Source organism: Hemitrygon akajei, chromosome 7 (assembly GCF_048418815.1).
Source record: "Hemitrygon akajei chromosome 7, sHemAka1.3, whole genome shotgun sequence".
Lineage (NCBI taxonomy): Eukaryota > Metazoa > Chordata > Chondrichthyes > Myliobatiformes > Dasyatidae > Hemitrygon > Hemitrygon akajei.
Window position 1 is genome coordinate 88,583,233 of NC_133130.1, and position 27,431 is coordinate 88,610,663.

Below are 27,431 nucleotides of genomic sequence, written 5' to 3' on the forward strand. Positions count from 1 at the left end.
TTCTATAGAACATAGAGTAGTACAGCACAGTACAGGCCCTTTGGCCCACAATGTTGTGCCGACCCTTAAACCCTGCCTCCCATATATCCCCCCAACTTGAATTCCTCCATATACCTGTCTAGTAGTTTCTTAAATTTCACTAGTGTATCTAGTGTATTCCACCACAGACTCAGGCTGTGCATTCCACGCACCAACCACTCTCTGAGTAAAAAACCTTCCTCTAATATCCCCCTTGAACTTCCCTCCCCTTACCTTAAAGCCATGTCCTCTTGTACCGAGCGGTGGTGCCCTGGGAAAGAGGCACTGGCTGTCCACTCTATCTATTCCTCTTAATGTCTTGTATACATTCTTGTATACTCTTAGTACTCTTGTATATGCTTGAATAATTTCTATCCAAGCAGTATCATATGGATTTTACTTGGAGAATAAATTACACTATTTAAAATTCCATGAGGGCTGAGGAAATGTTGATAGAATTTGCAAAGGAGGGAAGTTATTTGGCCAGTGTTAGCCAAAATATCCAGGACAATGCTGCTCTTTCATTATCTGATTACTGTACCATTCACTTAGATACAAATCGATTTAATAAGTACTCTTCCTTCATGTGAATTTCCTTCCATGTTGTGAAGTACAAAGAAAACCATTTCTGGATTGAGCCTGACAACAAAGTGTCTTATTTGTCATAATCATGAGCTCACCAACTCCCAGTCCAATATCTGAGCGCGTGTTTTGGAGATTGGCTGTATAGGTTTACTGGTTGCAGGCATCTTCTGTCATGTGGTAACTCAGTTCACCAATAAATCGTGACTTTCAAACTGTTCAGAAAATGAATGGTTCACACACACAGAACATTGTCATATCCTAGATGTTGGAAATGATTTGGGAACTATTCAATATGACTGATTGACAGCCAAAACCAATTTTTCTGTAAAGTTAATTCTAGTCTTTTGATTTCATCCCCAAATAGTTAAATAATGTTGCTTTGTTATTTTTATGACCATTCAATTTTCTTTCAGTGGTCTAAAGGCAAATTTATTGTGCAATCATTGAAAAAATGAGATATTTTTAAAATGCTTCCTTGTAACCATTATGGTTCATTTGCATGACAGTCCAGCATGTTGTCCATCATGCAGTTCTCAATTCCTGTTGTCAGCATGATTTTCTTTGAGAAGAAATATTTTTTTCAATATTCTTAATAAATTAATGCAAAACTTACATATTAGATATAATATTCATAAGTCTCCAGTTTAAATTGACATTAAATAATAGTTTACTATTTCCCTTAAATGTAAATTAATGGCATTAGAATTGGCAGATGGAGGAACTTGCACATCAACTATGTTTTTTTTAAACTTTTAGGGGTTTCTGCTACCTTCTTGTGAAGCATCAGCAATAAAAAAAGTTGTAAGAGTTTATCGGAAATGGATCTTGCAAGAGAATAAACCTTCATTTATGACAGAGCCAGAAGTAATTGACACAGATGAAGATACAGTTGATCATTCAGAGCAGCTCTCTCTAATGCTGTCAAATAACAAAGAGGTAAACAAGTAAAAATCTTGAATTGCGACACGTAGTATTGAATATTTTTATTTTTCATGTAATGTGGTTTGCTTAAGCCACATTATGTATTCAAAAACTGACAGTGTGTATTCTTGAATCAACCTGTGCTTTGGAGTGAATCCAAGTATAAAATGACATTATAAAATTCTTTATAGAGCAGCTGCAGGATTTGCCTTTCAATGAAATTCATAGGTCCAGAAGTGAGCATCTTCGAAGATTTGGTTTAAAGCATTCTTGAGTCCTTACAGAAAACATACTTGAAATTTTGCCATGTTATACTTGACTTTTGAATGCTTCACGTCCATTATTAATGGAAAAGTGTTTCTTATTAGTTAAAAATGCAAACCTTTCTAATGAACATAACAAATTGCTGCAAAAATGAAGTAATTTAACTTGAGTATCCTTATGACTGACAGAAATAGGACAACTTTGATGTTGTAAATCTAGTGTATGTATTTCAAAGAAGATATAGTTGCACCTTTGACATTTAATAGAAAAGTAATACCAATTCCAGAAAAATAGCTTGATGCCTTGTCATGTACTACAAAAATATTGTTAATGTTATTCTAGACAAGTCAGATTTGGTTTAGTAAAATCTGTGTATACAGTTATTCATACATGAATATAAAAATTGCTGATTATTATGTGATACATTGAAGGCTGATAATTCTAGATAGACGCTTTGGCTAATTGTCAGCGAGCATAATACTTTGAAAAATGTGAATAAAGTATTATTCCATTTGCAAGATTGCAAATCTTGGTATTAAAGTATGTAAACTTCAACACTTTTCATGTTTTTAAAGTCCATTCAACAGGCAAGGCACAGGCGATCATCTAGCTGGGGAAGAACATATTCATTTACAAATGCTATCAACCGGGGCTGTATTTTTGAAGAAGAAAATGGAAATGTTCAGGCTGGTATTCAGTCAACATTGCAAGTGAGTGTTGATGCAGTTATTTTGCAAGCTGCTCTAACTTTTGTTGCAAAGTAATTCTACTACTTTTTTTCTTTTGTTTTCTGGCTATAGTTGCTTTTCTCGAAACAAGTGGAAACTGTATTTTGCTCTTTCTCGAATATTCTCTTACAGCAGGAAAATATATAGTTTCTTAATTTCTCTCAATTTGTGACATGTTCAAAATTGCAACATCACTGTGTGGGATGTTTATCTCCTCTCTACATAGTGAGTTGCAATTATGAATCTTGCGGGCTGCGGTAGTCACAACAGACTAGTGGAATTGATTTCTACAAAGAAGATTTTATACTCGCCCTCCATCTGACTGGTAATTCTGCATTTAGAGAACATGAAGTAGGTCACTGTTTACACTGGCAAAAATAATGGTATTTGGATTGACTAAATTTCCCTGCAGTTTGTCTGTGTTTCTATGGTTTAAGGCAATTCACGCTCATCTAAGCACCTTCAAATGTAAGAGTTTCTGCTTCCCGCAGTTTTAGGCAGTGAGATCCAGATCCCTGAGCATATTTTTTTCCATTTGGATTTTCTGGTGTTCTTTAGATAAAACTGGTTCATCCATGACCTGGTGAATTTTTCCAGTACTGTACTTTTTTTCAGATGTGCAGCATTTGTAGTGTTTTTTAATGGTCTTGCGATGTTTGTGTTCTCTTTCATAAAATACTCACGAGAGTGAATATAGAATTATAAAATGTATGAAGGAGAGTACAACTATAACTCCATTTGTTGTATGTTTTGAAGAGAATCAAAGTGCAGTCCACCCTGTTTCTCAAAAGTTCACAGGTTAATTTCTCAACAAAGTATACAACTCTGAAATTCTTCAATTCACCGTATTGCCATGAAACCAAGAAAGAAAAGAAAGGCAGCTTGATCGCCAACCCCCAAATCCCATCTCTCCAGAAAAAAAGAGCAAAAACATCAACATCCCAAATCCCCCTCCCAGCGCAAAATAAAGAAGGGCGGGTGAAGAAACAAAGAATATAAAAACTATAAGACTGAAAAATAGAGCCTATAGTCCAAAGTCCACATCGAAAATGCAGTAAAGACCTGGACAATGCTCTCCCGGCAGGCTCTCCCCTCTCCGGCACAGAACACCGACCAGAAGAAAAACATCAGCACTCACCCTCTGAACTTGCTTCAATGCTTCAATCTCCATCATTGCTTTAATCGGTGAAATGGAGCCAAACATTGGCTTGTTACAAGCCTGCCTGCTATAAGCTTTACATGTACTGCCTTCCAGAATCCTGCCAGAGACTGCAGAGCGCTAGAACACCCAAACAATCACCAAACTTCTGCACTCACCTTGATGATTCAAATGCTCTGGTTGCTGCAAACAGCAAACAATAGAAGCTTTAATTTGGCGAAACATCGGTTCGCGCACCATCCTGCAGTCTTCTCACCACGAGGTTCGTTCACGCTGCCTCTGCCTGCCAGAATCCTCTTGGAGATTGCAGAGTGCTGAAGCAACCAAATGATCTCCAAACAGCTAAAAACAGGCTCCAGCAGTTCCAGAACCAGATATAAATGTAAGTCATAAAAGAAGTGACAAAGATTGTTTCATGATCTATCAGAAGATGTCAACCAAAAGAGCATTGTACACAGGTGCCACTTTGACTGGAAGTGCAAATGAATTGAAACATTGGACAATGTTACTGAGATGAACTTAACAATAGAACAAATATCAGACCCAAAACTCTACACATCGTCAAAACTGATCAGTCCGGTTCAATGTCAGGCAATTTTTAGGAAAAAAAGATTATAATCAATGATTAAGGATGAGCATTTGTAACAGGACTGAAAGTGATGTTGTCTGCTTTCATCCAAGTTTTTGTTCAGAAGTCAAGAATACACTAATATACTCTGTGTATGTGAAATTTATAGGTTTTTTTGACCAATTCTGCAAATGTGTTCCTGTTGGAACCCTGCAATGATGTCTTAAAGATCCTTGATGAACAGATTGACGTGTGCAAAGCTGTCCTGAGTATCTATAGGCACATGATCATGGAGTTAACCATGAACGGAAAGACATGGTGAGTGATAGCACTTATCTTTAAATACTGCATTTAAATTTTGAATAAGTTAATGATTTTCATTCACAAAAGTAGTGTTTTTAACATAGCAAAAGTTTACCAAATTCCCTCAACTCACTGGCAAAATAATTCTGAGGATGTATGACAAAAGGCTTAGTCAAAGAACTATGTTTTAAAAGGAGGAATGAGGGGATGGTAGACCTTTGAGGTTTTCTGTAGGTCAGCAGGACATTGATCTCTTTTGGAGAACATGCAGCCACGTGAGAAAGATTGCATATTGGTGCTGTGTGTGTTTTGATTTCAAAGCAAGCTGAAGGAGGAATGAGGATTTCAGTAGCAAATGAATTGAAACACTGGATAATGTAACTGAGATGGACTTAATGATTGAACAAATATTAGGTCCAAAACTCCACTCGAGGACAAAAATCAACAGTCTGGTTCAATGTCAGATAATTTTCAGGAAAAAGGCTAGAATCAAATGATCGGGGATCAAAGGTCATAACAAGGCTGCAAGTGATATCGTCAGCCTTCACCCAATTAAAAACTGGGAAGTTTCTGCTTCTCTGGTACTTGATGCTGGACAAATGCTTTGACAGTTTACTGAAATTGATTGAAAGTTAGTCAGCAGGCCCTGATTAGGTAAAGCTGGATATCATCAGCACATGTAGAACATGACTTGTTTTTGGATGATGTTGTTGAGGGGTAGCACAGAAAAGTAACTAGGAAGAAGCAAGGGTAGAAGTTTGGGGTACAGTTTGGGAACAGAAAGAGAAACTATTGGTGATTCTCTGGCTATGATTAGATGGTTAATGATAAAACTCATAGTGCAATCCTATCTCACTGATAAATAGTAGTAGAAATATGAGTATAATGATAGTTGTAGAAATAATGCATTAGAAGCATATTATATGTTTGTTGGAGGAGAAGAAAATTTACCATGTCATAATGACATTGGATAAGGACTGAACATGAGTGATTTTAATCACTCCTATTTCAGTCAGAAAATTGATTAGATTGGAAGAATTGGAATGGAGCCCTGAGTAAGAGGCATGAATGTGAGAACCTATAATGTGAAGAGCTGAGCCTAAGTTAGAGATTTGAGAGCAGAAAGCAGTGAAAATATATTTTTCAAAGCATTTGTATTTTATTTGAATTGCAGTTTAAAAAATTACTTATTTTAATTGGGAAGCTACTGAATGGAATGTAAATGATGTTTTGAGGAGCATCACGGAAAGAGGCTACTTGCCCTGTACCGGCTCTGTACACGAGGAATGAAACCATTCCTTCCATTCTTTCCTCCAGATATTAATGCTTGGCCCCTTTTGAGCTCTACAATTGAATGTACCAGTGCTGTCTCCCTGACACTGCCATCTAGATCCTAAACACTATAAATAGAACTTCACTCATATCCAGCACTGGGACCAGTTTCTCTCTGTCTATTCCTTTCAAGGTTTTTAAAATACCTTTTATTGTATCTCCTCACAACCTACACTCTATGGACAGCAATCCAAGATAAAAATAAACACCACTACAGTTTCAGATGTGCTTTAGTTTTGAGAAAAGTTTCATCTGTTCAGGTTTCTGTCAAAATTGCAATAATCATTGTGCTAAGATACTGTTACCCATATTTTTGCCCATACCAGACACTATTTACATTGTATGTCATTTTCCTGTCAACATTTAAACTTAAGATACAACAACATATTCTCACAGTGAAGATCACTTAATATAAATTGACCATGGAATGACCATAGACATTGAGGATATGAACTCTGATAAAGGCAAATGCTCCTGGTTCTTTTTATGTTACTAGGTAGTTTTATCTTTTCCATGAAGTTTATTGTTCAGTCAGTTAATTATACAATAAAATTATAACTTTGTGCTGTAATATATTGCAGACAAATTTATGACTTGCTCCTGCTTTTTATACAAATTGGAAGTTTATTTTCACATTACAGAAGATCTGTTCATTTATGTTTATATTCAGCAAAGATTTCATCCATATAATCACTGAGCTGAGTCTGACCTATTAACAAGTATGTGGATTTAGACACATTGTATGTAAACCTTTCTAATGACCGGGTTTTTCTTTTATATAGGGAGCAACTTTTGCGAGTATTGCTGAAGATCACTGAAACAATTATGCAAAAGCAACAGGATTTGCATAAACAAGATATTTTTGCGCAACATATGGCTGAACTACTTTTTCGGGTAAAATGTGTAAATACTTTAATGGGAAGCTCTGTGTATAATGGGTGAATAAGCAATAGGGGTACAGTAACCATAGTAGCTGCTGGACTTGCTCTAGTTTAGAGATGACTATGTTCAGTATTTTCTATTCCTTTTTCAGGTTTCCTATTGAGAGAGAGAGTGTGTATGTGTGTGTGCGTGTGTTGTTTCCATTGTACTTTATACTGGAAATCCCCAGGTTATGACAGTTCCATTCCTGAGAACTGTTTGTAACCTGAACTGTTAATAAGTCAGAAATGAACAAGAAGTGTGTAGCAGAGAGTCACAGAAACTGCTGTGATGGGAGCAAGCACAGGAAGAGTGGTTACCAGCTGGCTTCACTGACTTAGTGAGTCTGCTTAGTGGCCCCACTTCTGTTCTGCTCAGCCCAGCATCTATTCCTGTGGCTAAGGGAGAGGATGTGGGAGAGAAGACTCCATTACCACTAGACAGAAAATGCCTGCAGTCCTCATCCCCACACATCCTGTTGGTCTCCCAGATGTTTGTTCATTTGTATGGGGAGGGCTTGTAAAGTGAAAATTGATGCTTTTTATAAGATTTTTCAAGTTTAATCTTTGTGAGTTATTGGAGATAAAACTGGAAGGTCATTTGTCAGACAATAGCAACTGATCATAGCTTTTCTAGCTTTTTAGAAACCCTTTTGTAGGTCAGGACGTAGTAGCTTGTATTATTTATGGTATCCAATGAAGATCATAGTTTGGGTTATATCTTTGGTGTAGAACAGAAGAATTTTCTCACAATGTAACATCATCCCATTTTGTTTTACTTAAATAGATATGTCTGTTTTTTTATTGACTTTCTTTGCATTTACTTCATTTTAAATCCTTTTAGTTTGAAGTCCCCTTTTTGCCTATCCTTATATCTACCAGACAACATACTTTTAATATTACAAGTATAGAGCATTTATTCCATTGCAAGGGAAGGTACTTGACCATCACTCATTGATCCACTTGTTGTAATGCTCAGATGGTAAGCCTTTTAGGTGCAATAGAATTTCTAGTCCATTGTTAAAAGCAAAGTTTGCTGTTCAAAAACAAAACACTTGCAAAGATTGAAGCTGATGGAGGGAAAAGTGATGTGTCAAAAGGAGTTACATTATTTGCTTTCATATCACAAAATTTACAAACCACTGGCCAAAAATTAAGCTTTGGAATGAAATACGCTGTCGTGAATATTATATGAAAAGCAGTAAAAGATTGAATGAAAATCTTATTTTTCAATTACTGAGGCAAATGCTGTTTAGGTGGCTTGGTGTTATGAAGAAATGCAATATGCACCTTTTCCTAGGAATGAAAAAGAAACTCCTACAGGCACTCCCTACCCCCATGCAACGGATCATCTTGAATATACTATTAATTTCTTTTTACATTTTGTATTCGCAATTTGAAGAGAGTGGCTAAGATTGTTTTCCCTGTAGTGAAGGAGACAGAGAAGAGAAGTAGCTGTTGCTGGAGATGGAATGTGAATCAGTATCACAAAAGGAAATATTTTTTCAGAATGCTTAAAAGGATGAGGAAGATATGACTGGTAATGGAGGTGGTAGTCATCATCTGAAGCGTTTGAAACCATGTGAACTGTTCTTTTGAATTTGGCGATCTCTGTCAAGGGGGATTTGAATGGATGACAGGAGGTGAACCAGATGTGGAAAATAGACAATTGTGGAAGAGAGCCTTATCAACCATAATAGAGGGGAAATCATGGTGGATGGAGAATAAATACATCTTGACAGCTCTGGTCAGAACTATGTAGTGGATATGTGAGAATGGGGTAAAATAATGGAGTCTGTAAATGAACCAGTATGGGAAAAAATGTCTCGGGTCCAGGAACTGTTATGGATCACAAATGCCGACATTTTCCCTTGGTGTGATGGGGAAGTTGAGTCAAAATGGAAAGGTGAACCAGGAGAAAGTGAGAGTAGGCCCTTTAGAATAGCTGTATTTCTCTGGTTCTTATTTTTGCCAATAACACCATGTTGTAGGAAGAGATAGAGGAACAGTGGCCTTCAAAGTAATAACTTGCATCAATTTCAGTGCATTCAGTGTATTTTGTTACAGTGTACTGTTCGAAAATATACTCAAGATTGCCTCTGCAATTATACGTGGCTAATTGTTATTTAGTCCATTTTTCTTCATGCATCTACATTTATATTTCTTTCAATATAGTCCACATTCAAGTCTTTGCAAGTCCTTATTCATGCATCTATTTGCTCTGTCCAAAGGCAAATTACTGCAGTACTCTGCAAAAGTCTTTGGCATCCTATCTATATGAAACACTCTGGTTTCCTCGGCTGTGTAAGTCTAGGGAAGACAATCTCCAGCCCCACCAAAGTTGTGAGATTGAGGTGTGAGCCCACCCCAAACCCCCTGTTTGTGTGGATGCTGGGTAACTCGCTACCCTGTTACAAATGAATGTCATGAAATTACAGACAGTACACTGCATATGATTAAAGGAATTACATTTATGAATCTTAACTAAAGGTTTAGTAAAGAATAACAAAAAGAAAAGGGCCCATTCTAATTAAACAGTCAAGTGTGCACATAGAAACATAGAAAACCTACGGCACAATACAGCCCTTCGGCCCAGAATACTGTGCTGAACATGTACTTACTTTAGAAATTACCTAGGGTTACCCATAGGCTTCTGTTTTCTAAGCTTCATGTACCTATCCTAGAAACTCTTAAAAACTGGAGCTCATCTTGAACTTCTCTGTCACTGGTGCGCTGGGCCCTCGGTCAACATGGAAGCGCACTCCACTTTCTGAACGTCGCCTGCAATCCATCTTGAACAAACGTGTCTCCCACTGGATCGTATACTACGACAGGTTCTCCCCAGCTTCTTCTCTCCATCTCCTCTCAAACAAAAGCTCCAAGCCCAACTTTAGTGACCCTCACCAGAGAAACCTTCCCTTAATCGAACCATCCGAATTGGATGGCACACATTTCTCCTCTCTCTTATCTTCAACAGTAACCCAAACACCAACTGAGAGCAAGCCAATTTCATGATACATGAGTGATAGAGGCCCCTTCTAACTAGCATTTTGTAAGCAAATGTGCATTCGCAGGAGAACAAAATTAGGAGCCCAGGGGCAAGATTACTCTATCAGAAGGACAGAAGGAAATGAGGGATTGTTGTGTTCTATGTCTGAGCAAGGCATGGCTTTCTCCCAGCACACCAGGTGCAGAGATCAGACCAGAAGACTTCTCAGTTTACAGAATGAATCAAACTGCTGATTCAGAAAAGACAAAAGATGTGTATCATGATAAATTCTTGGTGGTGCTCCGATGTGGTAGTTTTGTCAAACTTGTGTTCCCCTGAATTTGAACACCTAACGGTCAAATGCTGTCTGCTCTATTCACTAAGGAGTTCTCCATAATCCTGACTGCAGTTTACATAGTACCAGTGGCTCACTATAATTAAGTACTTGAGATACTGCATGATGCCAAACAAGAAACAGTTCATCCTGACACACTTCAAATCACAGTGGAGACTTCAACCAAGTTGTTTGAAGAAAACCTTTCCCAATTACCATCAGTAAAAAACTTGTCGTACCAGAGGTCCCAACACAAGATCTCAAGGTGTCAAGATCTCTGAGGATCTAACCTGGTCCCAACATAACAATGTAGTTATAAAGAAGGCAAGACAGCGGCTGTACTTCATTAGAAGTTTGAAGAGATTTGGCATGTCAACAAATACCACTCAAAAACTTCTATAGTTGACCCGTGGAGTGCATTCTGACAAGCTACATCACTGTCTGGTATGGAGGGGCTACTGCACAGGACCGAAAGAAGCTGCAGAAGGTTGTAAATCTAGCCAGCTCCATCTTGGGCACTAGCCTACAAAGTACCCAGGACATCTTTAGGAAGTGGTGTCTCAGAAAGGCAGTGTCCATTATTAAGGACCTCCAGCACCCAGGGCATGCCCTTTTCTCACTGTTACCATCAGGTAGGAGGTACAGAAGCCTGAAGGCACACACTCAGTGATTCAGGAACAGCTTCTTCCCCTCTGCCAACTGATTCCTAAATAGACTTTGAACTTTTGGACACTACCTCACTTTTTTAAAATGTACAGTATTTCTGTTTTTCAACTTTGTAAAATTCTATTTAATATATGTAATTGATTTACTTGTTTATTGATTATTGTTATTACTTTTATTATTTTTTCTCTCTGCTAGATTATGTATTGCATTGAACTGCTGCTGCTAAGTTAACAAATTTCATGTCACATGCTGGTGTTAATAAACCTGATTCTGATGCTGACACTAGACCACTGTTATACTAAGATAAGGAATGCCAAGCGTTCCATGCACAGAATGCATTGTGGTAAATTGGATGAGTTCAATGCCTTCTATGCTAGCTTTGACTGTCAAAACATGGAGGAACCATCACAGACTCCCATGGCCCTCTGATGAACCTGTGATTTCGTTCTTTGAGGCCAACTTGCAAGCAGCCTTCAGGATGGTGAACCCACAAATAGCATCCAGCTTAGACTGGGTGCCTGGGCAAATACGAAACACCTGTGCTGATCAACTGGTCGGAGTGTTTGCTGAGATCTTTAACCTCTCGCTTCAGCAGTCTGAGGTACCCACCTGCTTTAAGCAGGCTTCAGTTATACTGGTGCCACAGGGCTGTGTGCTTAGCCCCCTGCTCTACTTGCTTTTCATTTATGACTGTGGATAAGCCCAGCTCCAATGCCATACTCAAGTTTGTGACACTGTCATAGGCTGTATCAAAGGTGATGACAGATCAGCATATAGGAGGGAGATTGAAAATGTGGCTTAGTGGTGCCATTACAACAACCTCTTACTCAATGTCAGCAAGAAGACCAAGAAGCTGATTATTGACTTCAGGAGGAGGAAACCAAAGGACCATGATCCAGTCCTCATTGGAGAATCAGAGGAGGAGAGGATCAGCAACTTTAAATTCCTTTGTGTTATTATTTTAGAGGACCTGTCCTGGGCCCAGCACACAAGTGAAATAATGAAGAAAGTACGGCAGGGCCTCTACTTCCTTAGAAGTTTGTGAAGGTTCAGCATGACATCTACAACTTTGACAAATTTCTATAGATGTGTAGTGGACAGTATATTGACCAGCTGCATCACAGCCTTGAATGGAAAACCCTACAAAGAGTAGTGGATACAGCCCAGACCATCTCAAGTAAAGCTCTCCCACAATTGAACACATCTGCACAAAAGGGAGCAGGAAGCACCAGAGAGACATTCTGTAATGATCAATAAACCAAGTTTTTGGAATCATAATTTGCACTGTATTGTACTTTATCAATTTTTGGAGATGTTTAATGATGATCTTAAATGGGTTTTTTGCGTCTGTATTTACTAAGGAAACTGGCATGGAGTCGATAGAAATAAGGCAAACAAGTAATGAGGTCATGGAACCTATACAGATTGAAGAGGAGGAGATACTTGCTATCTTGAGGCAAATCAGAATAGATAAATCCCCAGGACCTGACAAGGTATTCCCTTGGACCTTGAAGGAGACTAGTGTTGAAATTGCAGGGGCCCTGGCAGATATATTTAAGATGTCGGTATCTATGGGTGAGGTGCCAGGGGATTGGAGGATAGCTCATGTTGTTCCGTTGTTTAAAAAAGGCTCTAAAAGCAATCCGGGAAATTATAGACGTCGGTAGCAGGTAAATTATTGAAAGGAGTACTAAGAGCTAGGATCTACAAGTATTTAGATAGAAAAGGACTTATTAAGGAGAGTCAACATGGCTTTGTGCATGGTAGGTCATGTTTAACAAATCTATTAGAGTTTTTCGAGGAGGTTACAAGGAAAGTGGATGATGGGAAGGCAGTGGATGTTGTCTACATGGACTTCAGTAAGGCCTTTGACAAGGTCCCGCATGGGAGCTTAGTTAGGAATATTCAGTTGCTAGGTATACATGGTGAGGTAGTAAATTGGATTAGCCATTGGCTCAATGGGAGAAGTCAGAGAGTGGTAGTGGGAGATTGCTTCTCTGAGTGGAGGCCTGTGACTAGTGGTGTGCCACAGGGATCAGTGCTGGGTCCATTGTTATTTGTCATCTAAATCAATGATCTGGATGATAATGTGGTAAATTGGATCAGCAAATTTGCTGATGATACAAAGATTAGAGGTGTAGTGGACAGTGAGGAAGGTTTTCAAAGCTTGCAGAGGGATTTGGACCAGCTGGAAAAATGGGGTGAAAAATGGCAGATGGAGTTTAATACAGACAAGTGTTGAGGTATTGCACTTTGGAAGGAAAAACCAAGGTAGAACATACAAGGTAAATGGTAGGGTACTGAGGAGTGCAGTAGAACAGAGGAATCTGGGAATATAGATACATAATTCCCTAAAAGTGGCATCACAGGTTGTACATTGGCCTTTATAACTCAAAGTATTGCGTATAAGAGTTGGAATGTTACGGTGAAGTTGTATAAGGCATTGGTGAGGCCGAATTTGGAGTATTGTGTGCAGTTTTGGTCACCGAATTACGGGAAGGATATTAATAAGGTTGAAAGAGTGCAGAGAAGGTTTACAAGGATGTTGCCGGGTCTTGAGAAACTGAGTTACAGAGTAAGGTTGAATAGGTTAGGAATTTATTCCCTGGAGCGTAGGAGAATGAGGGGTGATTTGATAGAGGTATATAAAATTCTGATGGGTATAGATAGTGAATGCAAGCAGGCTTTTCCCACTGAGGCCAGGGGAGAAAAAAACCAGAGGACATGGGTTAAGGGTGAAGGGGGAGAAGTTTAAAGGGAACATTAAGGGGGGGCTTCTTCACACAGAGAGTGCTGGGAGTGTGGAATGAGCTGCCAGATGAAGTGGTAAATGCGAGCTCACTTTTAACATTTAAGAAAAACTTGGACAGGTACATGGGTGAAAGGTGTATGGAGGGATATGGTCCAGGTGCAGGTCAGTGTGATTAGGCAGAAAAATGGTTCGGCACAGCGAAGAAGGGCCAAAAGGCCTGTTTCTGTGCTGTAATATTCTATGGTTCTATGAGGAAAGAATGTGTAAAGTAATTCCTGGATCTAAACCATTTTTCCGGTAAATGTAATGCTTTGTGGAAGACTTTGTAGATAAAGGATACAATGAGTTAATGCAATAGTCCTATCTACATAATAAAGCATTTTAATTTAAACTGTATGTAGTGCTGAGGTACCAACACTGGTACCCAAAGTGCAAGTATCCTAAAGTAAGTGCTAATGAACTATTGCACCACTCTAAAACATGAACGTGTATAACTCTAGTTTATCGTGAAAGTTTATGCATTCATGGAAATTTTGTAAAGTGTAATGAAGTATGACAGCACTCTGAAAATTTTATTTCAACTTATAAAGATAGAATCTTGAAATATTTTACCTGTGATAGAGGGCAGCTAATTTAGCACTTAATAGATAGTCTAAAATGTCAATAAATTATAAGACTATAAGTCCATAAGACATAGGAGCAGAATTAGGCTATCTGGCCCATCGAGTCTGCTCCGCCATTCAATCATGGCTGATCCTTTTTTTTTCTCCTTCTCAATCCCAGTTCCCAGCCTTCTCCCCGTAACCTTTGATGTTATGTCCAATCAAGAACTTATCCATCTCTGCCTTAAACACACCGAGCAACCTGGCCTCCACAGTTGCATGTCACAACAAATTCCACAAATTCACCATTCTTTGGCTAAAGAAATTTATCTGCATCTCTGTTTTGAAAGGACACCCCTCTATCCTGAGGCTGTGCCCTCTTGTCCTAGACTCTCCCACCATGAGAAACATCCTTTCCACATCTACTCTGTCTAGGCCTTTCAACATTCGAAAGGTTTCAATGAGATCCCCCCTCATCCTTCTAAATTCCAGTGAGTACAGACCCAGAGCCATCAAATGTTCTTTGTATGATGACCTTTCATTCCTGGAATCATCCTTGTGAATCTCCTCTGGACTCTCTCCAATCCCCTCTAAGATGAGGGGCCCAAAACTGTTCACAATGCTCATGATGATACCTCACCAGGGCCTTATAAAGCCTCAGCATTACATGCTTGTTCTTGTATTCTGGGCCTCTTGAAATGAATACTAACATTGCATTTGCCTTCCTCATCACAAACCCCCACTTGTTACGTAACCCCGTAACCAGGTAACTTACCAGCAAAGATAGATGGATCAGCTGAGTCGGATGCTACTATTTTCAAACGTTTTATTCGAAAAGGGCACAAACGTATGGTTAATACAAAACATTCAGATCATATACATCGTCAAACTCAATCTAAAACACCGGTGTAACCATAATCAATCAGAAATAAGCTCTACAGTTGTCTAGGGGTTAATACACAGTCCAATTGAAATATAAAGAGTCACTCAGAAGTTTGCAGGCTTTTCCCTTTTGGGAACCGCTGGGGTTTTCACGTTGTAGAGAAAAAGAGATGATTTGGAAAAGATAAACACTTGCCCGTCGTCTTGGCAGAGCAAATCCTTGGAATCAGGGGAGCAGACTTCCCCGTTGTTAGCTAAAAGCAGTCTTTCGTTGGTTCTAGCCACAGATTCAAAAGTTGGAATCTAACGCACGTGGCTTCCTTCAGAATGGCGTCCCTCAACCTGCAAGTTAACCTTTAGGGTGTTCTTCACAAGGACTCCCAAGTCCCTTTGCATTTCAGATTTTTGGATTTTCTCCGCATATAGAAAATAGTCTGCACATTTATTTCTACTACCAAAGTGCATGAATGTGCATTTTCCAACTTTGTATTTCATTTGCCACTTCCTTGCCCATTCTCCTAATCTGTCTTAAGTCTTTCTGCATCCTACCTTTTTCCTCAACACTACTTGCCCTTCCACCAATCTTCGTATCATCTACACACTTGGCAACAATGTCATCTATTCATCTGAATAATTTATATACAGCATAAAAAGAAGTGGTCCCAAAACTAACTCCTGAATGCTTGAAACCACAATGAACAAAACAGTTCTGAATTGTCTTACTGCCTATTTCTCGGCAGCTATCAGTGACAAAATTCACTGCTTTTTGAACACAAACACACACAACTGACGCTAGTTAGAAATTATACCGCCATAGTCTCCTGCCCTAATTAAACGGCATTGTGTCCCAAATAAACAGTGTGAGCCCCGGCTGTTTTCTCGATTAGTTTTTGTTCTTTAAGAGTTGTCCCAAGTAACTGGCTGCCCCATTTAAACTGATAGTCCAATGAACTGGAATTCACTGTATTTAGTCAAATCACAAACAAGAGAAAATCTGCATTTGCTGGACATATGAGCAACACACACAAAACGCTGGAGATATTCAGCAGGCCAGGTAGCATCTATGGAAAAAAGTACAGTCGATGTTTCAGTGCTGCTGAAGGGTTTTGGCTCGAAACATCAACTGTGCTTTTTTCCATAGATGCTGCCTGGTCTGCTGAGTTCCTCCAGCATTTTGTGCGTGTTTCACTGTATTTAGATTATTTTTGTACTTTTTCGTTTTAATTGCTGTTTATAGTAAAGTAAAATTTGATTGTGTTACATTGCTCTTGGGTGTTTACATGGTTAAAGTAAGGAATGCTGTAAGTATTTCATAATGCTCTGTACCTTTTTTGCTATCATTGTATTTATGTTTAAGTTTGCAGATTGTATCTTAAATATATTTTTCTTCTGTTTAGACCCTTATTGTCGCTTGGATACGAGCTAATTTGAGTGTCCATGTTTCAAGAGAGCTATGGGATGAACTGCTGTCTGTGTTATCATCTCTCACCATGTGGAGTGAGCTGATCACTGAGTGGGCAAAGATCATGGATTCTCTTACTGTTGTGTTAGCAAGATGTGTATACAGTCTCGATATGAACAACTTACCACTGGACAAACTGAGTGAACAAAAGGAAAAGAAACAAAGAGGGAAAGGTAATGTAACTAGTTTGTAGGTTTGTGGCAGGCCATTCTTCAAGAGGATGAGAGGAAATGTATTCCAAATGAGAAGAAATTTTTGAATGGAAGAAGGACACTACCATGGCTGACAAGAGCCAAAGTAAAAGCAAAACCGAGGGCATATGAGGAAGCCAAAGTTAGTGGGAAGATAGAGGATTAGGAAGCTTTTAAAAACTTGCAGAAGGAAACTAAGAAGGTCATTAGGAAGGAAAAGGTGAATTATGAAAGGAAGCTGGTGACTAATATCAAAAGAAGATAGTAAAAGCTTTTTTATGTATGTAAGGGTAAAAGAGAGTTGAGGGTAGATATAGGTTTAATAGAAAATGATGCTGGAGATGTTGTAATGAAACGCAGGCATGACAGAGGAACTGAATGTGTATTTTGCATCAATCTTCACAGTGAAAGACATCTACAGTATACCAGACATTCAAGAAAGTCAGGGAACTGAAGTATGTGCAGTGAAGATTACGACTGAGAAGGTGCTCAGGAAGTTTAATGGTCTGAGGGTGGATAAATCTCCTGGACGTGATGGAATGCACCCTTGGGGTCCGAAGGAAGTAGCAGGAGAGATTGCGGAGGCATTAACGATGATCTTTCAAGAATCGATAGATTCTAGCATCGTACCGGATGACTGGAAAATTGCAAATGTTACTCCGCTATTTTAGAAAGGTGGGACACAGCAGAAAGGAAAATACAGACCTGTTAGTCTGACATCAGTGGTTGGGAAGTTGTTGGAATCGATTGTTAAGGGTGAGATAACAGAATACCTGGAGGCACATGACAAGGTAGGCCAAAGTCAGTGAGGTTTCCTGAAAGGAAAATCCTGTCTGACTAACCTACTGCAATTTTTTGAGGAAATTACAAGCAGGATAGACAAAGGAGATGCAGTAGATGTGGTGTACTTGGATTTTCAGAAGGCCTTTGACACGGTGCCACACATGAGGCTGCTTAGCAAAATAGGAGCCCATGGAATTACAGGGAAGTTATTAGCATGAGTGGAGCATTGGGTGATCAGCCAAAAACAGAGAGTGGGAATAAAGGGATCCTATTCTAGCTGGCTGCCAGTTACCAGTGGAGTTCCACAGGGGTTATTGTTGGGACCGCTGCTTTTTGCGATGTATGTCAGTGATTTAGACTATGGGATTAATGGATTTGTGGCCAAATTTGCCAACGATACAAAGATAGGTGGAGGAGCGGGTAGTGTTGAGGAAACAGAGAGCCTGCAGAGAAACTTAGATAGTTTAGGAGAATGGGCAAAGAAGTGGCAAATGAAATACAATGTTACAAAGTGTATGGTCATGCGCTTGGGTGGAAAAAATAAATGGGCAGACAATTATGTAGATGGGGAGAGAATTCAAAATGCAGAGGTGCAAAGCAATTTGGGAGTCCTTGTACAGGACACCCTAAAGGTTAACCTCCATGTTGAGTCGATGGTGAAGAAGGCGAATGCAATGTTGGCATTCAAGGGGTATAGAATATAAGAGCAGGGATGTGATGTTGAGGCTCTATAAGGCACTAGTGAGACCACACTTGGAGTATTGTGTGCAGTTTTGGCTCCTTATTTTAGAAAGGATATATTGACATTGGAGAGGGTTCAGAGAAGATTTATTAAAATGACTCCAGGAATGAAAGGGTTACCATGTGAGGAATGTCTGGCAGCTCTTGGGCTATATTCCCTGGAGTTCAGGAGAATGAGGGGTGATCTCATAGAAACATTCCAAATGTTAAAAGGCAATAGACAGTAGGTGCGGGAGTAGACCATTCAGCCCTTCTAGCCAGCACCGCCATTCACTATGATCATGGCTGATCATACACAATCAGTACCCCGTTCCTGCCCTCTCCCCATGTCCCTTGACCCCACTATCTATAAGAGCTCTATCTAACTCTTTTGAATGCATCCAGAGACTTGGCCTCCACTGCCTTCTGGGGCAGAGCATTCCACATATCCACCACTCCCTGGGTGAAAAAGTTTTTCCGCATCTCTGTTCTAAATGGCCTACCCCTTATTCTTAAACTGTGGCCTGTAGTTCTGGACTCACCCATCAGCGGGAACATGCTTCCTGCCTCCAGTGTGTCCAATCCCTTAATAATCTTATATGTTTCAATCAGATCCCCTCTCATCCTTCTAAATTCCAGTGTATACAAGCCCAGTCGCTCCAGTCTTTCAACATATGACAGTCCCGCCATTCCGGGAATTAACCTTGGGAACCTACGCTGCACTCCCTCAATAGCAAGAATGTCCTTCCTCAAATTTGGAGACCAAAACTGCACACAATACTCCAGGTGGGGTCTCACCAGGGCCCTTTACAGCTGCAGAAGGACCTCTTTACTCCTATACTCAATTCCTCTTGTTATAAAAGCCAGCATGCCATTAGCTTTCTTCACTGCCTGCTGTACCTGCATGCTTGCTTTCATTGACTGTTGTACAAGAACACCTAGATCTCGTTGTACTTCCCCTTTTCCTAACTTGACTCCATTTAGATAGTAATCTGCCTTCCTGTTCTTACCACCAAAGTGGATAACCTCACATTTATCCACATTAAACTGCATCTGCCATACATTTGCCCACTCATCCAACCTGTCCAAGTCACCCTGCATTCTCATAACATCCTCCTGACATTTCTCATTCCACCCAGCTTTGTGTCATCAGCAAATTTGCTAATGTTACTTTTAATCCCTTCATCTAAATCATTAATGTATATTGTAAACAGCTGCGGTCCCAGCACCGAACCTTGCGGTACCCCACTGGTCATAGCCTTCCATTCCGAAAGGGACCCGTTAATCACTACTCTTTGTTTCCTGTCAGCCAGCCAATTTTCAATCCATGTCAGTACTCTGCCCCCAATACCATGTGCCCTAATTTTGCCCACTAATCTCCTATGAGGGACTTTATCAAAAGCTTTCTGGAAGTCCAGGTACACTACATCCACTGGCTCTCCCTTGTCCATTTTTATTGTTACATCCTCAAAAAACTCCAGAAGATTAGTCAAGCATAATTTTCCCTTCATAAATCCATGCTGACTTGGACTGATCCTTAGGCCTGAACAGATTAGATATAGCCAAGTTATTTCCCATGTTAGGGGATTCTAGGGACAAGAGGACACAACTTCAGGATTGAAGAACATCCATTTAAAACAGAGATGCGGAGAAATTACTTTAGTCAGAGGCCGGAAAATCTGTGGAATTTGTTGCCATGAGCAGCTGTGGAGGCCAAGTCATTGGGTGCATTTAAGGCAGAGATAAATAGGTTCTTGATTAGCCAGGGTATCAAAGGGTATGGGGAGAAGGCAGAGGAGTGGGGATGACTGGAAGAATTGGATCAGCCCGTGATTGAATAGTGGAGCAGACTCGATGGACCAAATGGCCTGCTTCTCCTATATCTTATGGTCTTATGGACTGATATTATCTCTCTTCATTGTGAGCTTTATTTTGGTTTCATAATTTGCTACATCTTCGATGGGGCTCATCTGTGAAACTGGTGTAATTTGGTTAGGTGACATGTAAAATGGAAAACTATGTCAAAATTGATTAAAGTGTTCAAATTGCTTTCATGGGTCTGTTGGGGGTAAAGGATGGGGAAGCTGATTAGTATTTTAACTATTATATTGAGGCTGCATATGTAAGATTTAACCCAACTTGTTTTTAATTTTTGCTTAATTACAAAAGGGAAGCCGGGTTTCTTGGATCTCAGTCATTTTGCTGATATCCCTGAGCCTCAATCTATTAATGGCATGGTGGCTTATATATTTCCTTACTCCAACTGGTGGTCTTGCTTTTGTTTGATCCCTTTTGGTTTCAGTTGTCCTCTCCTGATGTGTTTGTAGACTTCTGAGTTGTTACAATCCTCAGACTTTTTCCTTCCTCTCTCCTCCATGGTAAAGAGTGGATGACAAACTTTTAACCACCCAAAAACCAACCTGCTTTTCAGTCTGAATGGATTCAACTGAAAAGCAGAAATGTTGAAGGTTTAATCAAACCTTTAAAGGGTGTGACAGAAATCTACTGTGTTCTTAAATGTAAAATGACTTCCCTGATCCATCCATCTGCACATTACTAGGGGAGGTATTAATATTCTAGATTTTTAATAGAATTGTCATGTTCAGTTGACATTATAAAGCAATGCAAAAATCAACTAAGAACTAGGAATGTATTAGAATTAATTCTATTATATTTCATGTATCTTTAATTTTTAAGGAGTATATCAAGATCTTAGTAAAGGAACTGGAGTAGGTAGGTCCTTTTCTCTGAGCTGGAGAAATCAAGCTGATGGCACACAAGAGCATATGCGATTTCGAAGTGCAACTACCTCTGGAGCCCCAGGTGTTGAGAAAGCCAGAAATATTGTCCGCCAGAAAGCAACAGGTAAGTGGCTGAAGGGCTTAGTTATTCATGAACTGACTGGTTTTAGATAATACAATAACTTGTACGGTGTTTGTGATGCTTATGAGAGTTTTTTTAAATAACTAAAGCCTGTTAATTACATGTTCGATAATAAGACTGATTCCAGGTCAGAGATCTTTGGTTTCTGTTTTTTGCAGTCAAGGCTTGTATTCTTGGTTGCTTCTAGCTTCTTCATTGACTTTCCTCTCCTCTGCAAGATTTCCTTTTCTTACAAGCCACCTCTTTATCGTTATAACAATCGCACAGCATACAGAAGCATATTTTAGTTACAATTTCAAAATTACTTGTTACACTTCTGCTAGCTTTTGTGTCAATTTTTGGGCATCCTATTTTAGAATAGAAAGAGTGTTAGGTTGAAGTAAGTTCATCAGTATGATACCTAGGATGAGAGATTTCACTCTTATGAAATAACTGGCAAATCCAAGGTTGATCTTCATGGGGTGAAGAAGCTTAAGATGGTTAATAGAGGTATTCACAGTTATGAAAGTTTGCAAGGGTAAGAAGAGTGAAATTTTTTTTTTAAATCAGATTTAAGTCCATTCACATGGGTGAGGGGTGGGAACAGGAAAAATATTTATGATGAGTTATTATGATCTGGATTGAACTCCAAAGAAAGGTGATCATCACTTCTTGAATGGAACAGAATAAAAATTTAAGTATATATGTAACAAAACAAAGTTTGCCAGGCTGTCAGCTCTTTCAAAGATATGGTACTGGTGTGGACTGAATGGTCTTGTGTTCTTTGATATGATTTGACACTTGTCCTTCATCTATAGGCTCTATCACACCCTTTGTGTTTTTGGACTGAACTTCCAGGGGCATGGTTTCACACAGTCATATGTTCTATCGCATATCTTGACAAATATCTTTGATCTTGTGAATATCACTGACTTTTTTCCCTTATTTTTTTCTTGAACCCTGCTTTCATCATTAAGATAATAATTCTAAACTTCTGCTGTTCATGATGTTTTCCCCCATTCTTCACAACCTCTGCATCATTTGGTCAACGTCTACCACCACACAGAGTCATTTCTATCTTTTTTTAATTTCCTTCGACTCAAACATTCCCAGCATTAATTTTAATCCCTCTCTTGTTCCCATCCTTTTGAGAAATATTCTCTCGTCATATGTTCACAATACAGATTCCATTGCTTTGCCTCAAGATTATTGTTTTTGTTTTCCATGTACACTTTAGGTCAAAATGCAAGGCAAGTCATCTTTGCCATTATGTCTTGTAGAACCATTGAGCTTAGCAGCACAAACAGGCCCTTTGGCCCATTGAATATGTGGCAGCTTGATCTTCTGCCTAGTCCCATCTACCTGTACCTGGATCATGGCCCTCTATAACTCTCTCATCCATGTTCTTATCCAGACTTCTATTGAATATTACAATTGAACTTGCATCTTGCCACTTCTGCTGGCAGCTTGTTCCATACTGAGACCACCCCCAGAATGAAGAAGTTCCCTGTATTCCTGAATTAGTGTTGTAGGCAAAAATATTCTACAAATACTTTCTATCTTAGAATGTATTGAATAAATGATCTGATCTCTTCAAACCATGTATGGACAAAGAATACTTTGAAGAATACCTTTTACTGTATCTTAAAAATATATTGTATAAATGACCTGATCTCTTCAAGCCATAAATTGTACTTCAAATGTACCATGTAATGTACAGGAACAAGCTTAAATTTCATGTTAAACATTTATGATTATCAATTGATTGCCAAGGTGTAATGACTCTGAACAGGTGGTTGATTTACTTATAATTCAGTGCCATTTTATCTTTTCTGTGTTTTTTCCCTTTGAACGATATTGTCAGTGAGGTCCACCAGAACAGTGGTTCCAACTTGTGTGTGTTGCACTCTTGGGGTATTGAATTATTGTCAGAAGTTAGACAGGATCCATGAAACATAAGTAGTAGAGAGAATTTATTTGCAGAGTTGACCAACGCAGTAAGACGATGCTCAGTACACCAGATGCTGCAGCCACAGAGCTGCTAACAGTTCCTAGGGCAGTGCCAAATCTTTACAGGACTTTCATCACAATGGGAGGGCAGGAGAGAACTGGATTTCATCATGTATGATTAGTGGGGCTTTCATTCAAAACATTTGGAAAGTACAGAACTAGGCCACTAGTGCTGAATTTTTAAAAATGGGTAAAATGGACAGTGTGAATAGACATCCAAAGCACAGCTTTGCATAGTTGAGTTCTGTAGGTTTTATGTCAATTTCAGAAAAGTGGAACAAAACATGGTTCTTAACATTTCTTTTTGGGTTGTTCGGAGTTATCGGCAAAAGTCCTCTTTTGTTTGCTGTTCAGGCTCATGGTGAAATACATGTACTGCTCACTACAAATAGATTTTTTTTATTATTAACTGTGAGACTTAATGAAATAGTGTACATCCATCTTTTTTTGCTTTCCTTTCAAAGAGTGGAGCTGAAAGATTAAAGGCAAACAGATGGTGCATATTTGCCTTCTCAGGTGCCATTTCTGGCTGACACAGAGTTACAAAGCTATTGGCAAATAAACTTATCCCCATTGACAGTTAACAAATTGGTGTGATTAGCATGTTTGCTTTTCATAAGCCCCACGGCTTTCACACTAGATGATGTTTGCATTTCTTCAATTTTTTTTCAATTAAGGCCAAATTTGTAAATCAGTGTGGTTTCTTTTTAATAAATAATGACCAACTCCAGACTTCTTTCACAAGATCCTTTGTGCTTAATATCTCTATTACTGTGATTTGATGGAATTAGTTGTTAAAAGGTACATAGATTTGCCAGATGGACAAGTCTTTAATGATGAGTGCTGTTTTAAAATATGCTGCATCTGTGACCATGAGAGATGAAATAGATTTTTGCCACCTCCACTTTCCCTTATGATGAATTGCTTGCCTAATTGAATTTTCCATGCAGTGAACATCAGAGTATTATGTTTTGCTGTATATGGGTTCTGGCGGAGAAATAATGGTAGTTTTAATTTTTCTTTATTCATATAATTGAAATTGCCCTTTGAAAGCACCGATAAATGAATGCACAACAGTATAATCACTGGCTAAAATAGCAGATGTTTTATTGCATAAATTTCATGTGGCGTAATTCAGACTTGTCACATTTTCTTGACTTTCGCCAGAAATGGATAATGATGTAGACGTTCATCCAAACGTTTTCTTCCCACTCATTCAATATTATATGACATTTTGCTTTCTAATATTTTTTGCCATTGTATTGTTAGTGTTTGTAAAGTGTACTTACTAACTAGAACATGAGTTAATCAAATCTGGCAATAGAAGCAGCAAATTTATTTGAACAGAGTAAAATGTTTTTCATTTCTAAGGAAATTTTTGTACATTTGCCTTATTGTAACGTATTTTCGTATTACCCACCCCCCCCCCCCCAAACACTCTGTATTCTCTCTCCACCGGGCAAATGATCAAAAAGTCTGAATGCACATACCATGAGGTTCAAGGACCTCAGCTGTCATGGTACTCCATGGTAGTTCGGGGCGTCAGAGTTCAAGTTCAATTCCAGCGCCATTCTGTAAGGAATTTGTGTACGTCTTCCCCATGGGGTGTGTGGGTTTTCCCTGGGTGCTCTGGTTTCCTCCCACTGTTCAAAGACCTGCCGGGTAGGATAACTGGTCATCAGAAATTGCATTGTGATTAGGCTAGGATTAATTGGGGTTGTGGGGCAACTGGAGTGGCATGGCTGGAAGGGCTTGCTCAGTGCGGCATCGCTAAATAAATAAATACGACTATTGACTGGTTCCCTAGTACAATAACGCACTCTCTTGACCACATAGTCTATCTCATGATGATCTTGTACAAGTGACAATCTTAAAACAATACTAATTTTTCCATACTATCTGTTGTCCTGTTGATTCCCACACAGTAATTAGCAAAACCAAATCTTCTCTCCACTCAATTGTGGTCATCATATTGCTTGTGTTATTCAGACCAAAACTAAGTTATAATTTTCTTAGTAGTTAGATTAGTGACAAATGGTTAAATGCAGACCAAGACTGAAAATAGTGAAAAATACTGCATGTACTTCGATAATGAGCTCCATCCTTCAATTACTAATTTTTTTAATTTAGCTTAAATGCTTAATTACTTTTTTTTCTGAATGATTACATTAAATGTTTGTTATTTATGTCAGGTGTTACACCACAATGTTTCTGTTGTCCATTTAGATGTCACTACATGTGATTTTAAAAAATAAATAAGTGTGTGTGTGTGTGTGTGTGTATATATATATATAAAATTTGTTATAACACACACATTTATACATGTGTATACACACATAAAATATTTATTCCTTCTGAATTCAAGCCACAATACAAGAAGTATTGTTTTTGCCTTTTGAGGATTTGCCTGAGGTCGTGTGGTATCATCTGAATACAACAACATATTTTCAAACGGATAATTATATCTGTGCACAGAGGTGATACCTTAGTAGAATGCTAAAATATCATAAAGTATTTTAATTGCTATATTCTGATAAATATGTATTTTAATGCATTTTAATTATTGTTGCCTGATTTATTTCTTTGGAAGCTAAACGAAGTCAATCTATCAGCAACTGTGTGCATCTTTATGAGGCTTTGCCAAGTACTAAAAGTGTGCCCCTGCTGCTTCATACTGTGAGCTCTCTCTTACCTGGCATCACTCATGCCCCTTCCTCTCAGAAACTGTCAGGTACTGTACTGTAAGCTGTATTTCTTCATAACTGTCTGATTTTCTCACTCTGCTCTGAGTTTCTTTCCACTTGGCATTTATTGTGTGAAGATGAAGTTGCGCAGTCATTGAAACCTGTAAAGGATAAATTTAGTTTTCGCATTTACACTTTCTCTTTAATGGATAATATTTTCTTTTACACCTTGGTAATTTTTTATGTTATGTGGATGTACAACAAGCTTTCAAAAATACAGCTGCAATGAGAGAAAAACAGCTAGTAATAAGTGTTATTTGTTGAAAGTCTTCAAAGCTACTCTTTAAAGTTGTGCTCTTTTTCTTGAATTTCTTTTGGGACAGCTCTGATTGCTCCTCTCTAAACTCCCTTCACCCCTGAATAGGGCATCCTAGCCCTCTTCCCAGTCACTTATTGTGAACTATTGGGCATGGTGATTTGATTAAAAAGTCACAAGGTTTAAAAAGTTGACTTTTTTGGGGTATGTTAACCCTATTGTGGATGGATTTGTTCTAATAAGTCCTATAAACTGCTGCCTATTCCCTAAATAGTTCTTTAATTTGTGGAATAAAACCAAAACACAATCTATAGAAGGAAACTACATTTTCAGTTTGGGAGAAGCATTGCTTCCAAAGGAAATTTTTCTTTGGTCTGCAGCTACTGTAGATTTTGTAAATCAGCCCAGGATTTCAACTCATTTGTGCATTTGAAACATAGAAACATAGAAAATAGGTGCAGGAGTAGGCCCTTCGGCCCTTCGAGCCTGCACCACCATTCAGTATGATCATGGCTGATCATCCAACTCAGAACCCTGTATCTGCTTTCTCTCCATAACCCCTGATCCCTTTAGCCACAAGGGCCATATCTAACTTCCTCTTAAATATAGCCAATGAACTGGCCTCAACTGTTTCCTGTGGCAGAGAATTCCACAGATTCACCACTGTGTGTGATTCACTCTCTGTGTGAAGAAGTTTTTCCTCATCTTGGTCCTAAAAGGCTTCCCCTTTATCCTTAAACTGTGACCCCTCGTTCTGGACTTCTGGACAGTTAGGTTGCAGTAAACTTGGGGAATGGCGTCATTTGCCATCATTTTGTGCATTTATTGGAAATCATTTGCTCTAAAAATCATTACTAACTGCTCAGAGTTTATGTTTAAGTTCAGAATTATTTCACAGATATGTAAACTTATTTGATTGATATAGAAGTTGCATTTTAATTGAAGGCAAATTTGCATTGTTGAAATAGGACCTAATTTGCTCAGGTCTATCTGAGTTGTTGCCTGTAGCCTCTCTACACCAGGACATGGAGGAACAATCATGCTGCCCTGTATTATTTAATATTCCAGCATTTGGGCCTGAACAGTACCAATAATACTCTTCTTTAAAAAAAAATCTGCCCTGAAAATTTTATCCTCAGTTTTACCAGCTGTAAATTTGCCCTGTTGATAGTAATCTTTAAATGCCTCATTATAATCAAAAATAATAATATTCTTTGAAAAACATACCTGGCAACCAGTCCTACATTATGTGCAAAAGAAAAGTTGCACTATATTTAAAATAATTACTTTGCTTTCAGAGTGGTGAGTATTCTTAAGCATAGTTTCTGCAAGTATTTCATTAAGTTCATCTGTTTTTGTTAGTTTAGTATACAAATATTA

The 27,431-nt window shown here is 38.7% G+C and overlaps 1 protein-coding gene across 5 annotated transcripts in view; it reads left to right on the plus strand.

Moving 5' to 3' along the window:
* Positions 1-27,431, plus strand: part of ralgapa2 (Ral GTPase activating protein catalytic subunit alpha 2) — a 477,749-nt gene that overhangs the window by 142,519 nt on the left and 307,799 nt on the right. For 3 of the 5 annotated variants that reach the window (XM_073051378.1, XM_073051380.1, XM_073051379.1), the window contains exons 11-17: positions 1,360-1,539; positions 2,364-2,498; positions 4,413-4,561; positions 6,661-6,772; positions 16,421-16,658; positions 20,877-21,044; positions 25,642-25,782. In XM_073051378.1, coding sequence (XP_072907479.1) covers positions 1,360-1,539; positions 2,364-2,498; positions 4,413-4,561; positions 6,661-6,772; positions 16,421-16,658; positions 20,877-21,044; positions 25,642-25,782 — 1,123 coding nt within the window. The remainder of the gene's footprint in view (positions 1-1,359; positions 1,540-2,363; positions 2,499-4,412; positions 4,562-6,660; positions 6,773-16,420; positions 16,659-20,876; positions 21,045-25,641; positions 25,783-27,431) is intronic. The other 2 variants (XM_073051381.1, XM_073051382.1) reach the window with 1 other exon arrangement.